The sequence below is a fragment of the Rhinoderma darwinii genome, chromosome 7, assembly GCF_050947455.1.
Source record: "Rhinoderma darwinii isolate aRhiDar2 chromosome 7, aRhiDar2.hap1, whole genome shotgun sequence".
Lineage (NCBI taxonomy): Eukaryota > Metazoa > Chordata > Amphibia > Anura > Rhinodermatidae > Rhinoderma > Rhinoderma darwinii.
The window spans coordinates 80,188,859-80,212,292 of NC_134693.1; the positions used below are offsets into that span (position 1 = coordinate 80,188,859).

General features: G+C 43.8%; 1 protein-coding gene across 5 annotated transcripts in view; it reads left to right on the forward strand.

The window, feature by feature from the left end:
• The window catches only part of MEI1 (meiotic double-stranded break formation protein 1), a 957,414-nt gene extending 934,020 nt beyond the window's left edge, over positions 1-23,394 (forward strand). For 2 of the 5 annotated variants that reach the window (XM_075833602.1, XM_075833603.1), the window contains exon 30: positions 23,172-23,393. In XM_075833602.1, coding sequence (XP_075689717.1) covers positions 23,172-23,217 — 46 coding nt within the window. In that variant the 3' untranslated portion in view covers positions 23,218-23,393. Of the gene's footprint in view, positions 1-23,171 lie in introns of all 5 variants that reach the window. The other 3 variants (XM_075833600.1, XM_075833605.1, XM_075833604.1) reach the window with 3 other exon arrangements.
• Positions 23,395-23,434: the final 40 nt, after the last annotated feature.

Sequence of the window (23,434 nt, forward strand, 5' to 3'; positions counted from 1 at the left end):
TTTTCCAATAAGATGTAGGTTTAGCTTTCAAATTTCCATGAGGATTAAACCCTTAAAGAGGCTCTGTCACCAGATTTTGCAACCCCTATCTGCTATTGCAGCAGATAGGCGCTGCAATGTAGATTACAGTAACGTTTTTATTTTTTAAAAACGAGCATTTTTGGCCAAGTTATGACCATTTTCGTATTTATGCAAATGAGGCTTGCAAAAGTACAACTGGGCGTGTTGAAAAGTAAAAGTACAACTGGGCGTGTATTATGTGCGTACATCGGGGCGTGTTTACTACTTTTACTAGCTGGGCGTTGTGTATAGAAGTATCATCCACTTCTCTTCACAACGCCCAGCTTCTGGCAGTGCAGACACAGCCGTGTTCTCCAGAGATCACGCTGTGACGTCACTCACAGGTCCTGCATCGTGTCAGACGAGCGAGGACACATCGACACCAGAGGCTACAGATGATTCTGCAGCAGCATCGGCTTTTGCAGGTAAGTCGATGTAGCTACTTACCTGCAAACGCTGATGCTGCTGCAGAATCAACTGTAGCCTCTGGTGCCGACACGATGCAGGACCTGTGAGTGACGTCACAGATCTGCACTGCCAGAAGCTGGGCGTTCTGAAGAGAAGTGGATGATACTTCTCATCAGAACGCTCAGCTAGTAAAAGAAGTAAACACGCCCAGATGTACGCACATAATACACGCCCAGTTGTACTTTTACTTTAAACACGCCCAGTTGTACTTTTGCAAGCCTCATTTGCATAAATACGAAAATGGCCATAACTTGGCCAAAAATGCTCGTTTTTTAAAAATAAAAACGTTACTGTAATCTACATTGCAGCGCCTATCTGCTGCAATAGCAGATAGGGGTTGCAAAATCTGGTGACAGAGCCTCTTTAAAGAGGCTCTGTCACCAGATTATCAAATCCCTATCTCCTATTGCATGTGATCGGCGCTGCAATGTAGATAACAGTAACGTTTGTTTTTGTTTTTAAAACGATCATTTTTGGCTAAGTTATGAGCAATTTTATATTTATGCAAATTAGCCTTTCTAATGGACAACTGGGCGTTTTTTCTCTTATTTCCAACTGGGCGTGTATTGTGTTTTAAGCAACTGGGCGTGTTTACTTCTTTCACTGCACAATCACACTGTGCTGTGGATCATGCTGGGCTGGAACAATGAGAAGTGTAGGACACTGATTAGTCACTGATTGGTCAGCCTCATACACTCCTCTGTACAACACCCAGTTGGTAAAAAGTAAAAATAAAAACACGCCCAGTTGTCCATTGAGAGTCATTAGCATAAATCTAAACTAGCTCATAACTTGCTCAAAAATGATCGTTTTTCAAAATAAAAACCACTGCTGTTATCTACATTACAGCGCCAATCAGATTATGTAGGAGATAGGGCACTTATAATCTGGTAACAGAGCCTCTTTAAGGATGCAGCCTAGTTTGGGCCTTAAGGCACAGAGCCCATTTTTCAAATCTGACAAATTTTACTTTATGTGGTAATAACTTCAGAATTCTTATACCTAGCCAAGCGATTCTGAGATTGTTTACTCGTGAGACATTGGGCTTTATGTTAGTTTAAAATTTGGTCGATATATTCAGTCTTTATTTGTGAAAAATTGCAAAATTTGGGGAAAATTTGAAAAAAATAGAATTTTTCTGAATTCAAATGCATCTGTTTTTAACACAGGGGGTTATACCACCAAAAATAGCGACTAGTTCACATTTCCCATGTCTACTTTATGTTGGCATAATTTTTTGAACATTCTTTTATTTTTGTAGGATGTTATAAGGCTTAGAACATAAGCCACAATTTCTCATATGTTGAATAAAATTTCAAAAGCCTCTTTTTTTAGGTACCAGTTCAGTTCTGAAGTGGCTTTGAGGGGCCTATATATTAGAAACCCCCATAAAATACCCCATTTTAGAAACGAGACCCCTCAAAGTATTCAAAACAGCATTTATAAAGTTTATTAACTCTTTAGGCGTTTCACAGGAATTTAAAGCAATGTAGAGGTGAAATTTACAAATGTCATTTTTTTGTCAGGAAATTCTTATTATTCCATTTTTTTCTGTAAAACAGAAGGTTTTACCAGAAAACGCAACTTAATATTTATTGCCCAGATTCTGCAGTTTTTATAAATATGTCACATGTGGCCCTAGTGTGCTAATGGACTGAAGCACTGGCCTCCGAAGCAAAGGAGCTCCTAGGGGATTTTGAGGCCTCCTTTTTATTAGGCACCATGTCAGGTTTGAAGAGGTCGTGTGGTGCCAAAACAGTGGAAACCCCCCAAAAGTGTCCCTATTTGACAAACTACACCCCTCAAGGAGCTTATCAGGGGTATAGTGGGCATTTATATCCCACAGTTTTTTTGCTGCAATTTGTGGAATTAGGCTGTACAATTGAAAATCTATTTTTTCCAATAAAAGGTACAAATTTCTAATTTTGACAAGGAATAAAGGAGAAAAAGCACCCCAACATTTTTAAAACAATTTCTCCCGATTACGGCAATACCCAACATGTGGTCATAAACTGCTGGTTGGACAAACGGCAGAGCTCAGAAAGGCAGGATCTACGTGTAGATTTTGCTGGATTGGTTTCTGGGTGCCATGTCACATTTGCAGAGCTTCTGAGGTACCAGTACAAGGGAAACCCCTTAAAAGTGAACCCATTTTGGAAACTAGACCACTTGAGGAATTCATTATAGTTTTCATGGGGTGCATGTGACTTTATGACCGGTTTTTATTCTATTTTTTATGAGGCATAGTGACTAAAAAACAGCAATTCTACAGGGTGGGCCATTTATATGGATACACCTAAATAAAATGGGAATGGTTGGTGATATTAACTTCCTGTTTGTGGCATATTAGTATATGGGAGGGGAGAAACTTTTCAAGCTGGGTGTTGACCATTGCGGCCATTTTGAAGTCGGCCATTTTGTATCCAACTTTAGTTTTTTCAATGGCAAGAGGGTCATGTGACACATCAAACTTATCGAGAATTTCACAAGAAAAACAATAGTGTGCTTGGTTTTAACGTTACTTTATTCTTTCATGAGTTATTTACAAGTTTCTGACCACTTATAAAATGTGTTCAAAGTGCTGCCCATTGTGTTGGATTGTCAATGCAACCCTCTTCTCCCACTCTTCACACACTGATAGCAACACCGCAGAAGAAATGCTAGCACGGGCTTCCAGTATCCGTAGTTTCAGTTGCTGCACATCTCGTATCTTCACAGCATAGACAATTGCCTTCAGATGACCCCAAAGATAAAAGTCTAAGGGGGTCAGATCGGGAGACCTAGGGGGCCATTCAACTGGCCCACGACGACCAATCCACTTTCCAGGAAACTGTTCATCTAGGAATGCTCGGACCTGACACCCATAATGTGGCGGTGCACCATCTTGCTGGAAAAACTCAGGGAACGTGCCAGCTTCAGTGCATAAAGAGGGAAACACATCATCATGTAGCAATTTCAGATATCCCGTGGCCTTGAGGTTTCCATTGTGAAGAATGGCCCCACTATCTGTGTACCCCATATACCACACCATACCATCAATTTTTGTGTTCCAACAGTCTTGGAGGGATCTATCCAATGTGGGTTAGTGTCAGACCAATAGCGGTGGTTTTGTTTGTTAACTTCACCATTCACATAAAAGTTTGCCTCATCACTGAACAAAATGTTCTGTGTAAACTGAGGGTCCTGTTCCAATTTTTGTTTTGCCCATTCTGCAAATTCAGTGCGCCGATCTGGGTCATCCTCGTTGAGATGCTGCAGCAGCTGGAGTTTGTAAGGGTGCCAATTGTGAGTAGCTAATATCCGCCGAAGGGATGTTCGACTGATGCCACTCTCCAGTGACATGCGGCGAGTGCTACGCTGTGGGCTGTTGCTGAATGAAGCTAGGACAGCCACTGATGTTTCTTCATTAGTGACAGTTTTCATGCGTCCACATTTTGGCAAATCCAACACTGAACCAGTTTTACGAAACTTGGCAAGCAGTTCGCAAACTGTAGCATGGGAGATGGGTGGTCTCGTAGGGTGTCTTGCATTGAAATCTGCTGCAATGACCCGGGTACTGCGTTCACCAGACATCAACACAATTTCTATCCGTGCCTCACGTGTTAACCTCTGCGACATGTCAATGGCTGTAAACAAAGAGAAGCTTGTAAATAACTCATGAAAGAATAAAGTAACGTTAAAACCAAGCACACCATTGTTTTTCTTGTGAAATTCTCGATAAGTTTGATGTGTCACATGACCCTCTTGCCATTGAAAAAACTAAAGTTGGATACAAAATGGCCGACTTTAAAATGGCCGCCATGGTCAACACCCAGCTTGAAAAGTTTCCCCCCTCCCATATACTAATGTGCCACAAACAGGAAGTTAATATCACCAACCATTCCCATTTTATTTAGGTGTATCCATATAAATGGCCCACCCTGTACTATTGTTTTTTTTTCCCTTTTCTTTTTTACAGCGTTCACCATGCGCTATAAATGACATTCACTTTATTCTGTGGGGCGATACGATTATGGTGATACCATATTTTTATCGTTTTTTTATGTCTTACGGCGTTTGCCCGATAAAATACTTCTTATAAAAAATCATTTACTTTTGGAGTAGCCTTATTCTAAGAGCCATAACTTTTGTATTTTTCCATCAAGCACTTGTTTTTTGCGTAACGAACTGTAGTTTCGATCAGTACCATTTTTAGGTACATGCAACTTTTTGATCTCTTTTTATTCCATTTTTTGGGAGGTGAAGTGACCAAAAAATTGTGATTATGGTATGATTTAATCTTATTTTCTTTTATGGTGTTCACCGTGCGGGATGAATAATGAAATACTTTTGTAATTCAGGCTGTTACGGACGCTGCAATACCAATTATGTATGGTTTATTTGTTTATTTTTTTTATTTTTTTTAATAATAAAGGACTGATAAGGGAAAAAGTGGGATTTTTACTTTAATTACTTTGAAAACTTTCATTTTCTTATTGTTACACAACTTTTTTTTACTTTATTTCTTTGTTCCATTAGGGACCTTGAGGGCAGGAGGCCCTGATCGCAATTATAATACACTGCACTACATGCGTAGTGCAGTGTATTAGAGCTGTCAGCTACTCGCTGACAGCAAGCATAGTGGGTCCTGACTCTGCCAGGACCCACTAGGCTTCCGTAGATGGCGTAGCCAGAGTCTATTGTTAGGACTCTGGTTGCCATAGTAGGCATCGCCATCCGCTATCATGTATCGGGCCGTCGATGGCAGTTTAACCCCTAAGAAGCCACAATCGCTATTGAACGCGGCTTATGATGGGTTAATCGGCGGGGACCACAACGATCGGTCGCTGCACACTGAGCTGTGATAGCCTGCTGTCGGAAACAGCAGCTATCACAGCTCATGAGCGCGCCGGGCGCGAACTGCGCAGTTTCATCTATGACATACTATTATGTCATGGAGCGCGAACGATTCAGTTACCATGACATAATAGTATGTCCTGGAGCGTTAACGGGTTTTAAAAGGAGTAAAAGCATGCCAATATTTGTAAAGCAATTTCTCGCAAGTATGGCAATACCCCATATGTGCTCATAAACTGCTGTTTGGACACATGGCAGGGCTCAGAAGAGAAGGAGCGCAATTTGGCTTTTGTAATGTAGATTTTGCTGAATTGGTTTCTGGGCACATTGTCGCATTTGCAGAGCCCCTGTAGTACTAGTACAGTGGAAACTATTCACTGTATAACTGATAAAGAATGTCGTTCAATTTTAAATATAAATTCACCGCCTGAAAGAACGATTAAAAGATCACTTTATTAATTGATTAAATAAAACATTGCTCAAAAAGTCCAATTTATCCAAAAACAGGCAAAAGCAAGTGGTCAGAGAGGGAGAAGCGTCGGCGGGTGATAGTACGTGTTTTACACCCAGAGACCGGTATCCCTTATTATATTTTAGATATTCACTGAGCCCTTGCCATAAATTTTCCACCTAATCCTACGCGTTTCAGTATCACCAAACAGTGTGATACGTCATCAGGGATTTATAGAAACATTCATTCAACAACCGGATAGCACTGTTTTTGTGCTGATTAAGCCTCCTGGCGCGTGTATGACTCGGATGTAATGGCTGTGGATGTAATCCCCACTCCATCCACACAGTGCTGGTCTTGGGCTGTCTAGCTATTAATCAGGGGTCAGGTGTGATAGCCCTTTAACCCCTTAGTGACCACTAATACGTGTTTTAACGTGATTCACTACTGGGCTTTAGGCTAGGCTGACGCCTTTTCACGTCAGCCTAGTCTAAGTCCTGCACGGGTCTCCCGTGCAGGCAGGAGCCGGGGCTCTGCTGTCTGATGACAGCTGAGCTCCTGCTCCAACGCCCGCGATCGAAGTTTACTTCGATCGCGGCCGTTTAACCCGTTAAATGCCGCCGTCAATAGCGACCGCGGCATTTAACTTTGTTTACAGAGGGAGTGCGCTCCCTCTGTCACCCATCGGCGGCCCGCGAATGAAATCGCGGGTCTCCGATGGGGTGTCATGGCAGCCGGGGGACTGATAAAAGCCCCCAGGTCTGCCCTGGACATATGCCTGTTAGGACGCGCCGGAGGCACGTCCTAACAGATTGCCTGTCAGATTTACACTGACAGGCAATAATGCTCTGGTATACGAAGTATACCAGAGCATTATAGCAGCGATCGGAATATCGCACAGTAAAGTCCCCTAGTGGGACTAATAAAATAAGTCATCAAAGTGAAATAAAGATTATTAATAAAAAGTACAGTAAAAAAATAAATAAAACCATTTTTTTCCATAAAAAGTGGTTTTATTTAGTAAAAGTGTAAAAAAAAAAAAAAAGTACACATATGTGGTATCGCCGCGACCGTAATGACTCCATTAATAAAGTTAATATGTAATTTAAACCGCAAAGTGAACACCGTAAAAAAAAAACGCCAAAAACTATGGCGAAATTGCAATTTTTTTCCATTGCCCCCCAAAAAAGTCATAATAAAAATGAATCAATAAGTCCCATGCACCCCAAAACAGTACCATTCAAAACTACGTCTTGTCCCGCAGAAAACAAGCCCAAAAAATCACTACATTGATGGAAAAATAAAAAAATTACGGCTCTTGGAAAGCGACGATGCAAAAGCAAATAATTTTAGTTCAAAAGTGTTTTTATTGTGCAAAAGTCGTAAAACATAAAAAAACCTCCACATATGTGGTATCGCCGTAATCGTACCGACCCATAGAATAAAGGTCACATGTTAATTACGTCGCACAGTGAACGGCGTCAATTTAAAAACGCATAGAACAATGGCGGAATTTCAGCATTTTTTTATAATCCCCCCCAAAAAGGTTAATAAAAGTTAATATAAAAATTATATGTACCCAAAAATGGTGCCATTAAAAAGCACAACTAATCCCGCAAAAAACAAGTCCTCATACAGCTATGTAGACGAAAAAATAAGAACGTTATAGCTCTTTGAATGCGACTATAGAAAAACGAATAAAATAGCTTGGTCATTAAGGCCTAAAATGGGCTGGTCACTAAGGGGTTAAAAAGGCTGCAGTTCAGTCACACTCTCTCTCAGCCTTGGGAGAGGAGCTTGTGAGAGCAAAACCGACTGCATTCATAACAGGTTGTATGGTCTGTATGGTTTATGGTGCCAGGCATTAGGCCTGCACTGTGTTAGTTAGGATACCTGATTGTATAGTTAGTGCCGGACAGACAGAGTTTTCTTTTTGTTTGTTTTCTTTATTATTCATGTTCAACCTGTAAATAAAACTGGCTGACGCCAGCAGTACCATATCTTTGCTGTGCGGACTGAAATTTACTGGCGTGTTTGAAACCAAGTTACCCGTCTACCCCAGGAGACGACTGTCCCGATACCTAATTCCTTTACAATTGGTGGAGGAAGCTTTAGAAACACCTTAATGGGCCAGAGTCCCTTATATATTGCATTTTTCCAAAGAATGATTCTCTGCACCTTAGAAGATGGAGGAGATGCTTAAAGCGATACTGCATGCTGTGGCAACACAACAGGAGGCTACCTGTAATGGTACTGTGGGGGGGGGAGACGACAGGTGAGCCCTAATCTACCTGCAACTCAGTCCCTGCCTACTTGCACGGCCCGTCCTAAATGACGGCGTACACTGGGCGACGGTCCCTACGCTCAGTAAGTGCAAGGACAGACAACACAAGACAAGGGCACACAGAAGCAAAGGGGAGTAAGGGCAGTTGCCCACGGAAAACCGTGAGCAACAGGCAGTGGTGAACGAGCCAAATCAAACCAGGAGAGTATGTAGTAGCAAAACAGAGCAGGAGAAGTGTCAGGCAAGCCAGGGTCAAAAAGTTACAGCGGTCAATCAGGTAAATAGTAGGAATAGCAGAGCCAGGAAGCAAGAGAATCACAGGCAAGGAACATGCTGCAAGTGAGGGTATAAATAGACCAAGGGCGGGAGCTAGAACCATCAGGCCAGGCTGTGATAGGTTCTCCCTCTCCTCAGCCTGCAAGCCTGAGTGATAACAGATCACGTCACTCTAGCAGACCTTGGAGCTGATGAAGGCTGATTAACCACTGGCGTCGACACAGAACCTGTGTCAGGCAAACCCTTTACACTACCAGAGCACAACAGGAGGCTACCAGGGTGCAGCAGATTGCTCTGGATGAAACAAACTGCACCTGTGTCAGGCAATCCCTTTACAGTACCCCCCCCCCCCTTTTATGAGGGGCCACTGGACCCTTCCTAGGTGGGCCTGGCTTGTTGGGGAACCGAAGATGGAACTTCCTGAGCAATATACCAGCGTGAACATCCCGGGCGGGTACCCAAGTCCTCTCCTCAGACCCGTATCCTCTCCAATGGACCAGGTACTGGAGGGAGCCTTGGACCATCCTGCTGTCCACAATCTTGGCTACCTCGAATTCTACCCCATCAGGAGTGAGAACAGGGACCGGAGGTTTCCTCGATGTAGCCAAGGACGGGGAGCAGCCTTTCAAGAGGGAGGCATGGAACACATTGTGTATCTGAAAAGACGGGGGTAACTCCAGCCAGAAGGAGACAGGGTTGAGGACCTCAATGATTTTGTACGGTCCTATATACCGGGGAGTAAATTTCTTGGATGGAACTTTAAGGCGCAAATTTTTAGAAGACAGCCACACTAGATCCCTTACCACAAATAGGGGGTTAGTTGAACGTCTTTTATCTGCCTGAGTCTTTTGGATGCTCTGGGACGCCTCAAGGTTCTTCTGAACCTGGGCCCAGACTGTGCACAGTTCCCGATGAACGACATCTACCTCGGGATTGTTGGAACCACCAGGTGTAACGAAGGAGAAACATGGATTAAACCCAAAATTGCAGAAGAAGGGGGAGACCCCCGACGAGCTACTGACCCGGTTATTAAGGGAAAATTCAGCGAGGGAAATGAAGGAGACCCAATCATCTTGACAGTCTGAGATAAAACACCTTAAGTATTGTTCTAGAGACTGATTAGTCCTCTCAGTTTGGCCATTAGTTTCAGGATGGAAGGCTGAGGAAAAGGACAGATCAATCTCCAGCTTTTTACAGAAAGCTCCCCAAAACAATGAAACAAATTGTACCCCTCTGTCGGAAACAATATTGACCGGAACCCCATGGAGACGCAGGATGTGTTTGACGAACAAGGTAGCTAACGTCTTGGCATTGGGTAGTTTCTTGAGGGGTACAAAGTGGCACATCTTACTGAAGCGGTCTACTACAACCCACACCACCGACTTGCCTTGGGATGGAGGCAGATCGGTGATAAAATCCATGGAGATATGGGTCCAGGGTCTCTGGGGAATGGGAAAAGAACCTAGTAAGCCCGCAGGTCGGGACCTGGGAGTCTTGAACCTAGCACAAATTTCACAAGCGGCGACATAGGCATTAACGTCTTTAAGCAACCCAGGTCACCAATAGGTTCTGGAAATGAGGTGCTTGGTACCCAGGATGCCTGGATGGCCAGATAGTGCGGAGTCATGATTCTCCCTGAGCAACCTTAGCCGGAATTGCCGGGGAACAAACAGCCTGTTCTCAGGAAGGTTCTCGGGAGAAGAACCTTGATCAGCAGCAATTTCGGAGGCTAAGTCTGAACAACAGAGGATATGATTACACCTGGGGGCAAAATACAAGCGGGATCCTCCTCAGGAGGAGTTCTGGCCATGAAGCTACGTGACAGAGCATCAGCTTTGATATTTTTTGACCCAACCCTATAGGTAACCACAAAGTTGGATCTCGTAAAAAACAATGCCCAGCGAGCTTGTCTCGGGTTTAGCCTCTGGGCAGATTCTAGGAACACCAGATTCTTGTGGTCAGTAAGAACCGTTACCTGGTGCCTAGCCCCCTCCAGGAAGTGGCGCCACTCTTCAAATGGCCATTTAATGGCTAAGAGTTCACGGTTGCCAACGTCATAATTTCTCTCAGTGGAGGAGAACTTCCTGGAGAAGTAGGCACAGGGACAGAGAAGGGTGAGAGACCTAGTACCCTGGGACAAGACAGCACCCATTCCCACCTCGGAAGCGTCAACCTCCACGATGAATGGCTCCATTTGGTTAGGCTGAATCAGCACTGGGGCAGAGACAAAGCACCTCTTAAGGATCTCAAAAGCCTGAACCGACTCCGGAGGCCAGTGGAGGAAATCAGCACCTTTACGAGTGCGGTCCGTAAGAGGCTTAGCGATGACCGAGAAGTTAGCAATAAATCTCCTGTAATAATTAGCAAACCCCAGTAAGCACTGTAAGGCCTTCAGGGAGGCAGGGCGGACCCATTCTGCCACAGCCTGAAACTTGGCAGGGTCCATGCGGAATTGAGGAGTGAGGATCTGACCCAAAAATGGTATCTCCTGCACCCCAAACACACCTTTTTCGGTTTTAGCAAAGAGTTTGTTTTTCCGAAGGGCCTGGAGCACCTTCCTGACATGCTCAATGTGGGAGGAACAGTCCTTGGAAAACACAAGTTTATCATCTAGGTACACTACAAGAAATACCCCCAGATAGTCTCTTAAAATCTCATTTATGAAATTCTGGAAGACCGCGGGAGCATTACACAACCCAAAGGGCATGACGAGGTATTCGAAATGACCTTCGGGTGTATTAAACGCAGTCTTCCACTCATCCCCCTCTCTGATCCGGATAAGGTTATAATCCCCCCAAAGATCGAACTTTGGGCCCCCTGAATCTGATTGAAGAGATCAGGAATCAAAGGAAGGGGATATTGGTTCCTTACAGTGATTTTATTTAAACTTCAGTAAACGATGCACGGCCTAAGACTACTATCCTTCTTCCCCACAAAGAAGAAGCCAGCACCTACCGGAGAAGAAGAGGGGCGAATGTAACCCTTGGCCAGGCTTCCCTGGATATATTCTCTCATGGCTTCACGTTCAAGACAAGAGAGATTAAATATCCTTCCTTAAGGGAACCTAGCTCCTGGTACCAAGTTGTCAGCGCAATCGTACTCTCTATGAGGAGGTAACTCTTCGGAGGCTTTTTTTAGAAAAGACATCCGCGAAGTCCTGAATAAACTCAGGTAGAGTGATCACCTCAGCGAGAGAAACCAAATTAATAGAAAAACATGACGTCATACATTCATTACCCCATTTAGTAAGATCACCAGTATTCCAGTTAAAAGTGGGATTATGCGTCTGCAACCAAGGGAGGCCTAAAATCAAATCGGACGATAACCCCTGCATCACTAACAGGCCTGTGATTATGTAATGGTACGGGGTGGGGAGACGACAGGTGAGCCCTAATCTACCCGCAACTCAGTCCCTGCCTACTTGCACGGCCCGTCCTAAATGACGGCGTACACTGGGCGACGGTCCCTACGCTCAGTTTGTGCAAAGACAGACGACACAAGACAAGGGCACACAAAAGCAAAGGGGAGTAAGGGCAGTTGCCCACGGAAAATCGTGAGCAACAGGCAGTGGTGAACGAGCCAAATCAAACCAGGAGAGTATGTAGTAGCAAAACAGAGCAGGAGAAGTGTCAGGCAAGCCAGGGTCAAAAAGTTACAGCGGTCAATCAGGTAAATAGTAGGAATAGCAGAGCCAGGAAACAAGAAAATCACAGGCAAGGAACATGCTGCAAGTGAGGGTATAAATAGACCAAGGGCGGGAGCTAGAACCGTCAGGCCAGGCTGTGATAGGTTCTCCCTCTCCTCAGCCTGCAAGCCTGAGTGGTAACAGATCGCGTCACTCTAGCAGACCTTGGAGCTGATGAAGGCTGATTAACCCCGGGCGTCGACACAGAACCTGTGTCAGGCAAAACCCTTACACTACCAGAGCACAACAGGAGGCTACCAGGGTGCAGCAGATGGCTCTGGATGAAACAAACTGCAGACTGACTGCCCAACTGGAGGCTACACATGCAGAACAAAGAAAAGACCAGGATTCTTTAAAATGTGTTGTGCAGCAACTAACCAGTGTGGTTGAAAGGGTTCCAGGTGTAGCAGGTGCCAGTTCTACATCAATAAGAGCTAGAGATTTTTTGCAAAGATGACGGCAGCAGATGACTTGGGAGCCTAGTTAACAACATTTGAAAGAACCGCTGAACGAGAGGGTTGGCCAAAGGAACAGTGGGCAGGACATGTGGCACCGTTCCTTTCAGGGGAACCGCAGAAGGCATACTTTGACTTGGATAACCAGGATGCCATAAACTATGACAAGCTGAAAAAGGAAATTTTAACCAGACTGGGAGTTACAGTTTCCGTCCGTGCACAGCGTGTGCGCAACTGGGCCTACCAAATGGACAAACCTCCTCGCTCTCAAATGCACGACCTCATCCACCTTACCAAGAAGTGGTCGCAGCCGGAGATCCTGACAGGTCCACAGATGGTGGAACGGGTGGTAATGGATCAATACTTAAGGTCCCTGCCTGTTAGGCTGGATTCACACGAGCACATTACGTCCGTAATGGACGGAACGTATTTCAGCCGCTAATCCCGGACCGAACACACTGCAGGGAGCCGGGCTCCTAGCATCATAGTTATGTACGACGCTAGGAGTCCCTGCCTCGCTGCAGGACAACTGTCCCGTACTGTAATCATGTTTTTAGTATGGGACAGTAGTTCCACAGATAGGCAGGGACTCCTAGCGTTATACATAACTATGATGCTAAGAGCCCGGCTCCCTGCAGTGTGTTCGGTCCGGGACTTGCGGCTGAAATACGTTCCGTCCATTACGGACGTAATGTGCTCGTGTGAATCCAGCCTTACCCTACGCAAGTGGGTAAGCCATGGGTTTCCCAAAAATGCTGACCAGCTAGTAGAGATGGTGGAGAGGTACACAGCAGCCGAGGAGCTGATGAATCTGCCACAGCGCACCCTAGCCCCACAGCGGAGAACTACAGGATTACCTGGTAAGACTGTTCTAAGTGAAAAGGGGGCTGACAGATCTGATAGAATTGTGCCTACTTCTGGAGAGACTGAAGGGTCTAGAGACTGGCAAACTGTGCCAGGAAGGTCTGTGGCTTATAAGCGACATAGTAAAGACTTAATAAGATGCTTTAGATGTCATATGCCAGGTAATGTGATTGCTAATTGCCCAATGACTGATGAACCTATGCAATGTGATGATGCATATATAAACCGTCGTTTGTCTTTGTATGCTCGGCCAGCATGTACTGCATTGCCTAATGTAGCTGGTGAGAAACAAATGTGCACTATTTCTGTGGAAGGTAAAGATGTAAATGCATTATTAGATTCAGGCAGTTTGGTGACTTTGGTAAAGTCTGATTTAGTAAACCCCAGAAAATGGCAGGATAAGACCATCGATGTAATTTGCATACATGGGGATGCCCGTGATTATCACACTGCTATGGTGGACATAAACACCCAGTTTGGTGAAGTTCACGGTGGGTTTAGTACCATTGATAATGAGAGATGTCATTGTGGGGCTAGATTTCCCACATTTCTGGAAGTTGTTGGAAAATAGAATTACTATTACACTGCCTGTATATTAGGACAAAAATGTTAGGGGTAACGCTAGTACAGAAGTATATATGCCTGTGGGAGTGGCTGCAGTAGACACACAAACTTTTCAATTTTCTGTCATGGCTGGAGACTTTGAGGAAGCTGACCATATTGATACTGTCCCTACAGAGAGTCAGAGCAATCCAGAGAGAGAGAAGAACCCCTGACTGACAATATGCCTGATCTTGAAGTGAGAAAAGATCTGTTTGGTGCTGATCAGTTAAAAGATCCTACCCTAATGAGAGCCAGGGAAAATGTGAAGGTTCTTGATGAGGAACTGGTGGAGCCAGATACTAGACTTTCTTTTCCCTACATGGCTATAAAAAGAGACCTGTTGTATCAGGTGGTAAAAAAGGGAGAAGATCTTTTGGAACAATTAGTGGTCCCTAAAGCATTTAGAACAACTGTATTAGATCTTGCTCATGGCCACATTATGGGGGGACATTTGGGAGTTGAAAAAACCACTGAGAGAATCCTACAAAGATTTTTTTTGGCCTGGGGTTCACAAAGATGTGAAAAATTATGGTGATTCCTGCCCTGAGTGTCAGATTTCGGCTCCCAGACCACACTATTGTAGTCCCTTGGTGCCTCTACCAATTATTGAGGTGCCATTTGAGCAAATAGCAATTGACCTGGTAGGGCCTATTATAAAATCGTCTTGAGGCCAGCATATTTTAGTTATTATGGATTATGCTACTCGTTATCCGGAAGCTATACCATTGCGTAATACGTCATCCAAGACCATCACTAAAGAGTTGTTGCAGATGTTCAGTCGAGTGGGAATACCAAAGGAGATCCTTACAGACCAGGGTACCCCTTTTATGTCACGAGTCATGAAGGAGTTGTGTAAATTGTTTAAGATCACACAACTGCATACATCGGTCTACCACCCACAGACTGATGGATTAGTAGAAAGATTTAATAAAACGCTAAAGGCGATGTTAAAGAAAGTTGTGGATAAAGATGGGAAAAACTGGGATTTTCTTCTTCCTTATCTCATGTTTGCAGTCCCTCAGTCGTCCACAGGGTATTCTCCATTTGAATTGCTATATGGTCGTCATCCCAGAGGCCTTTTAGATATAGCAAAAGAATCCTGGGAAGGAGAAGCTACACCCTATAGAAGTGTCATTGAACACATTTCAGAAATGCAAGATCGAATCTCAGCAGTAATGCCCATTGTTAAAGAACATATGGCCCAGGCTCAGGTGGCACAACAAAAGGTGTATAACCGCAGTGCCAGAGTACGTTCTTTTGCACCAGGTGACAGGGTACTTGTTCTTATACCAACCACTGAAAGTAAATTTCCGGCTAAGTGGCAAGGCCCCTTTGATGTAATGGAAAAATTAAACGAGGTGAATTACAAAATTAGTCAGCCAGGGAAAAGGAAGCCTGAGCAAGTGTATCATATAAATCTAATAAAACCATGGAAAGACAGACATTCTCTTGCTGCAGAAACCTTGTCTCAACCTAAGCATGTAGGCTCAAAGAAGCCATTGCTGCCAGAGGTAACCATACCAGACACCCTAGCAAATACCGAAAAGGTAGAGGTGCAAAGTTTCCTAATTAGAAATAAGAATTATTTTTTCTGAGATCCCAGGTCGCACCAGTCTAATTAAACATGACATCATTACTGAACCAGGTAAAAAGGTTAAGTTGAGACCTTACAGAATACCAGAGGCAAGGAGAGTGGTTATTACAGAGGAGGTAAGGAAAATGTTGGACCTTGGAGTAATTGAGGAATCCCATAGTCAATGGTCTAGCCCAATAGTCCTCATTCCAAAACCAGATGGCAGTTGGAGGTTTTGCAATGACTTCCGTAAACTCAATTCTATTTCTAAATTTGATGCTTACCCGATGCCACGGGTTGATGAGCTCATTGATAGACTAGGAAGTGCACGATATATAACAACCCTAGACTTAACTAAAGGGTACTGGCAAATACCTCTTTCTGAAGACGCTAAGGAAAAAACAGCTTTTGTCACGCCTGATGGGTTGTTTCATGATGTTGTCCTGCCCTTTGGTTTACATGGGGCACCAGCAACTTCTCAGAGAATTATGGATACAATTTTAAGACCCCCACATGCGGTATGCAGCAGTGTACCTTGATGACATCATCATCCAAAGTCCAGATTGGGAATCCCATTTACCTAGAGTACAGGCAGTTGTTGATTCCCTTGCCGAGGCGGGATTTACTGCCAATCCAAAAAAATGTACAATTGGATTGGAGGAAGCCAAGTATCTGGGGTATACAATTGGCCGTGGTTTGGTGAAGCCCCAAGTAAATAAAATTGAAGCCATCCAAGGTTGGCCTCACCCTGTAAACAAGAAGCAAGTTCGTGCTTTTCTGGGGATCACAGGCTACTATAGAAGATTTATACCAAACTTTGCTTCACTGGCAGCCCCTTTGACAGACCTGACTAAAAGGAAAGACTCTAAGGGTCAAGTGGGCACCAGAGGCTGAACAATAATTTCAGGCTTTTAAAAACATTTTGTGTGCTCAACCGGTATTGATTACCCCAGATTTTAAAAGGGAATTTATTCTACAAACGGATGCATCTGATGTGGATCTGGGGGCTGTACTGTCACACGTACGAAATGGGGAAGAACATCCCATATTATATCTGAGTAGGAAGCTGAACGACCATGAGAAAAAATATGCTATTGTTGAGAAAGAGTGCCTTGCTATTAAATGGGAACTGGAGGCACTCCGCTATTACCTTCTTGGTCGTCACTTTGAATTAGTCACAGATCATGCCCCCCTTAAGTGGATGTGTGAAAACAAAGAGAAAAATAGGAGGGTCACAAGATGGTTCTTGGCCTTACAGGAATATAGATTTACTGTAAAACACAGGCCAGGGACTCAAATGGGAAATACAGATGCACTGTCCCAAGTTCATTGCTGTGTGACCAGATGTGTTTCAGCCACTAGTCTGAAAAAGGGGGGGAGGAAATGTGACAGACCACGTGGAGAGGTTGTGGATGGGGTCTATATTTCCCCAATATATCCTTCTGCTAACTGAAAACAACCAGGGAATAAATTCAGCAGAGAATGTGGTTCTCCCTCTGCAATAGGTTTTATCTAAAACCTGGAAAAGGGCCTGGTTGTTGGAGTGGGGAGAGATGGGTGGTCTTGGGCTTTCTAGCTATTAAAAAGGGGTCAGGTGTGATAGCCCTTTAAAAAGGCTGCAGTTCAGTCACACTCTCTCTCAGCCTTGGGAGTGGAGCTTGTGAGAGCAAAACCGACTGCATTCATAACAGGTTGTATGGTCTGCATGGTTTATGGTGCCAGACATTAGGCCTGCATGTGTTAGTTAGGATACCTGATTGTATAATTAGTGCCGGACAGGCATAGAGTTTTCTTTTTGTTTGTTTTCTTTTTTATTCATGTAGAACCTGTAAATAAAACTGGCTGAGGCCAGTAGTACCACATCTTTGCTGTGCGGACTGAAACTTACTGGCGTGTTTGATACCGAGTGCCCGTCTACCCCAGGAGTTGACTGTCCCGCTACCTAATTCCTTTACAATATATATATATATATATATATATATATATATATATATATTGTGAGGGTTTAGCATCAGGAGAGGTTGGTACAGCGGTTTCTTTGTAGCCAGAGGCAGGGACACCGTGCATTAAAAGTCATAACAGGGCTTTGCCTGTGTTTTTATTCTTGTCAAAGAAACAGCCTCTTGTACAACAAGGCAAAATACAAAATAAATCCTGCTCGTCTGAGCACTAACTAAACAAGATATTATCTAACTATACCAAGTGCCTTCCTACCAGGCACTGGACACAAAGTAACACAGGTCTTTACTCACATAGCATACAGGCTACTCCAGCCTTAGTAGTCTCCAGTCTGAGTCAGGGGTGAGACTCACACACACTGTGTCTGCACCTTTTTATACACAGGCTACAGGTGCAGCTAATTGAGCAGCAGCCTTGTCCTACAAATAGAGATGGACTAGGGATTGGGGAACCCGCCCTGCTCTTCTCCAATCCAACTCCAGGCCCTTTTTTCCGGCTTTTCCTTAAGCCGAGATTGGAAAACTAGAGCTTTCTATGCAAGAACTACTCATTCCCTGGAGCCTAGGATACATATGACAGGATTCTAGGGGAAATATACCTTCCCTCAATGACTTTACCTGTCACTGTCTCACATACCCTCTTCCTCTGTTCGAGCCCGTGGGATCGGACACATTTAGCTACAAGGCAGTGTGTCCTAGACAAAGCGTCAGCATTGCCCTGCAGTTTTCCTGCTCTGTGTTCCACAGTATATTTGAAGTTCTGCAAAGTAAGAAACCACCGTGTAACTCTTGCATTTCTCTTTTTAGCTTGACACATCCATGTAAGAGGAGAGTGGTCTGTAACCAACCTAAACCGACGCCCCTATAAATAATATCTCAGGGACTCAAGTGCCCACTTAATTGCCAAGCACTCCCGTTCAACTATGCTATAGTTTTTCTCAGCCGGGGTAAGTTTTCTGCTCAAATAGGTCACAGGATGTTCCTCACCACCCACCTCTTGTGACAGAACTGCTCCGAGCCCCACATTAGAAGCATCAGTTTGGACAACAAACTCCTTTTTGAAGTCAGGAGTGACTAAGACTGGTTGGTTACACAGGAAGTCTCTAGAGTGACCAAAGCGGTGGGGTATTCTTTAGTGTCCCCATGTATGCACAGGACCCCTATACTATGTCCGCTGAATGTTCCAGGGTCTATCAGGCTGGCATGCACCAGGGTAACCAGACTCCCAGAATCCAGCAAGGCACTCACAGTACACCCTTCCACTTTTACGACACACATTTGTTGCTCAGTCTCGTAAACAGTCTCAGCAGAACAAACAGGACGTGCAAACAAGGATATTCGCCTTGCTGCATCACAGTCCATTGGCTCAGTAGTCAGGGGACAATTGGCAGCAATATGCCCAGGTCCATAACACCGCCAGCACTGTATGCGGCCCCGGTCCCCAACTTGAGACCCTGGTCTGGCCTTCACCCAAGACATACACTTCCAAGCACTCTCGGGGAGAAAAAATTGTGTTGTTGCCCCTAGCAACGATTTTCCACTTGGAGCAGCAAAAGTCCTTTTAAATAGGTGTATGTCTCTTTAAGACCGTGCCCGCATCGGCCACCATATGTGAGGGTTTAGCATCAGGAGAGGTTGGTACAGCGGTTTCTTTGTAGCCAGAGACAGGGACACCGTGCATTAAAAATCATAACAGTGCTTTGCCTGTGTTTTTATTCTTGTCAAAGAAACAGCCTCTTGTACAACAAGGCAAAATACAAAATAAATCCTGCTCGTCTGAGCACTAACTAAACAAGATATTATCTAACTATACCAAGTGCCTTCCTACCAGGCACTGGATACAAAGTAACACAGGTCTTTACTCACATAGCATACAGGCTACTCCAGCCTTAGTAGTCTCCAGGCTGAGTCAGGGGTGAGACTCACACACACTGTGTCTGCACCTTTTTATACACAGGCTACAGGTGCAGCTAATTGAGCAGCAGCCTTGTCCTACAAACAGAGATGGACTAGGGATTGGGGAACCCACCCTGCTCTTCTCCAATCCAACTCCAGGCCCTTTTTTCCGGCTTTTCCTTAAGCCGAGATTGGAAAACTAGAGCTTTCTATGCAAGAACTACTCATTCCCTGGAGCCTAGGATACATATGACAGGATTCTAGGGGAAATATACCTTCCCTCAATGACTTTACCTGTCACTGTCTCACAATATATATATATATATATATATATATATATATATATATATATATATACACCCCATCTCCATTAAAGGGGGGGAAACACTTCCCTTTACACCCCCCAAAAGTGAATCCATTTGGGAAACTACACCCCTTGAGGAATTCATCTAGGGGTATAGTGAGGAATTTGACTCCAAAGGTTTTTTTCTGAATTAATTATAATTGAGCCGTTAAAATATAAAAATATTTTTTCCCCCAAAAAATGTTGTTTCAGATCAAAATTTTTCATTTTCACAAGGAATAAGGGAGAAAAAGCACCCCAACATGTGTAAAGCAATGTCTCCCGAGTATGGTAATAACCCATATGTAGTCATAAACAGCTATTTGGACATATGGGAGGGCTCTGAATGGAAGGAGTGCCATTTAACTTATGGAGCATAGATTTTGCTGGAATGGTTTGCAGACGCAATGTCGCATTGGCAAAACCCCTGATGTACCAAAAATAAAGTGAACCCATTTCAGAAACTACACCCATATAGGCATTTATCAAGGGGTGTAGTGAGCATTTAGACCCCATGGTTGTTTTTTTAGAAATTAATACGCAGCAGATGATGCAAAGGGAAAATTGCAATTATTCCACTGATACCATTTCACCGCACAATATGTTGTGCCCAGCTTGTGCCACTGGAGAATCTTACCCCATAAATTGTTAAGCGAGTTCTCCAGGGTATGGCAATGCCATACTTGTGGATGTAAACTGCTGTTTGGGCACACTGTAGGGTATAGAAGGGAGGGATCACCATTTGGCTTTTGGAGCGTGGATTTTGTATGGTACACTTTGAAGGAATCCTTTATTCACAGGCCAGTGTCGCACTGATAAATGGTGTCCATTCTTATCCCCTCTTTTAGAACACACTCTGCACCTTTTCAGGACTATTCCTCTGTACCAGCTGGCAGGTATGTGGACCCACCAGGCCACTCTGCCGTAACGGAGCAGCTGCTGATCAACAGAGTCTGTGAGAGTCAGTAATGATAAAGTACCTGGAAGGTCAGAAGTGGGAACATGCCAAAGTCAGGGGTAAGCAGGCCTGTGCAGGATAATGAAGTTTGGCTATGTCGTTTCGGACACTGACCTTGGCTAGGACACCGGACTAGAGTAGTGAAGTCGTCTCGAACACTGACCTTGGCTAGGACACCAGACTAGAGTAGTGCAGTCGCGTCGGACACTGGACTTGGCACGGGTACCAGACATAGATGGTGAAGTAGCCTCGGACACTCGTCTTGGCACGGGCACCGGACACAGATTGTGAAGTCGTTTTGGACACTCGATTTGGCACGGGCACCGGCCACCGATGGTGAAGTCGTCTCGGACACTCGACTTAGGCACTAGAACTAGACACAGATATGGTAACGGGATTCGGGATACAGCTAAGGAATAATTTGCAAGACAAACACAGGAAAGACACAACTTTGCTGTGTCCTACATAAAGTCCCGGATGTGCTGGCATTGGACAGGGACTAAGTTGCTGGCACGTGCACTGGCCCTTTAAGAGGGGGACGATAATACGGGCACCCACCCTTCCAGCAGATGTTCTGTGGCCTTCACCTTCCTGGTTCCCAATTACTAGGGCCTTGATAACCACTTCATGAAACTGAAGGAATGTTCCCCTCTGGCCTGCACATCATGATGTTTTTTCATCACCGCATTACTAGGGCCAAAACATTCTTTGTTTTTTCCATTCACGTAGCCATATGAGGGCTTTTTTTGTGGGATGGGCTGTAGCTTTTTATTGGTACCATTTTTGGTGGCATGCGACTTTTTGATCACTTTTTATTCAATTTTTTGGAGGCTAGGGACCAAAAAACAGTGATTCTGGAATAGTTTTTTTAATATATTTTTCTTTACAGTGTTCAACGTGCAGTATAAACTACATGTTACTTTTATTCAGCCCATCAGTACATTTATAGCGATACCAAATATATGTCGTACAGGAAAGAATGTTTCCCTCTGGCATCCACATCAGGCTGCTTTTTCCTCCGCGCATTACTAAAGCCATAACTTTTTTATTTTTCTGTCGATGGAGCTCTGTGAGGGCTTGTTTTTTGCAGGATAAGCTGTAGGTTATATTGGTACCATCACTTTTTATTAAATTTTTTTTAAAGAGGAAATGACCAAAAAACAGCATGTCTGGAATTGTTTTCTTTTGTTGTTTTTTTTGGCATTCACCGTGCGCAATAAATTACATGTTCATTTTATTTTGCGGGTCAATATTATTACAGCAATATTATATGCATATAGGTTTTTTTTAAGTTTTACAGTGACATCACTTTTTTTAAAAAAATCATTTGTTTTCTGTGTCACCATAAAATTTATTTTTGGGTCGACAAAGCTGTATCAAGGCTTGTTTTTTGCGGGACGGTCTGTCATTTTTATTGGTACTAATTTGGGGTAAATGACATTTTGATCACTTTTTATTGCATTTTGTTTGAGAAGATGTGACCTAAAAACTGCGATTCTGGCATTGTTTGTCATATTTTTTTTCTTAAGGCGTTCACCATGCAGGATAAATGATAGTTTTATAGTACGGATCTTTACGGATGCAGCAATATCAATTATGTATAGTTTTTTTTTTTTTTTCAATAATAAAACAGTTATTATACATGTTTATTAACTTTTTTTTACTTTACTTTTGACCCACTAGGGGACTTAAAGGCCTGCAACCCCGATCTCTATACTAATACATTACACTACCTAGATAGTGCAATGTATTAGAGCTGTCAGTGTGACACTGTCACTAGGCCTATCAGAACCTGCCGGAGGCATGTCCTCATAGGCTTCTCTTCTTGGCAGACCCGGAGGCCATTGTCAGGCCTCCGGTTGCCATACCAACCATCAGTACCACCACGATCGCGTCGTAGGAGTGCCGATCTGCTACAAACCCCTTAAATACGGCGGTCGCTATTGATCGTCACATTTAAGGGGTTAATCGCAGCAAGCGTCGACATTGGACCTCTATGATGGATCCATTGCCGGTGACAGGGGAGTGTAAGCTGTTAGGCAGAGCTGATCACCCGGTTCCCGGACACTGTTCGTTATGACAGTGTGCCCTGGAATGGTTCAGTAACTGTACGTCCTGGTGCGGCAAGTAACCTCTCGCCAGGACATACAGTTACCGACTCGTGTGGGTAGGGGTTAAAAAAAAAATACCATATTTGCATGAGTTGTGTCCTTATTTTTCACATGATTATATGTAAATTGAAATCAACTAAACAAATATATATTAATCCCTGAAGGGGTTAATGTGGCCTTCCAGTCGGAGAGTAACTTTTCATAAACTAAACATTCCAATTATTTTTACAAATAATGCATTTGCCTCGATAGACTGTGCTAATGCTTATTATTAGACATCAGCACAGTCCAGTGTGTGGAAGGAGCAAGATTTATGTCCAAATCGTTTTCCTTAATATTCGACCTATCAGATATGTAGATGGAACTGCCATATGCTTGACTCATTTGGTAGAGTAAGAAATTTCAACAAGATATGTCACTATCTTAAGCGAGCAATTCAGTTGTTAAATGGGGCAATGTTCATCATAATTCTATTTGTAATTCTATTCGTATATGACAAAGATAAATGTCAATCCATGTAATTCAGAAATATTTGCTTTGCTCTAATGTAACAAAAAAAATTGTGATTTGTAAAAATAAAGTAATCTCATTTGTGTATGAGCTCTTCTTTCTT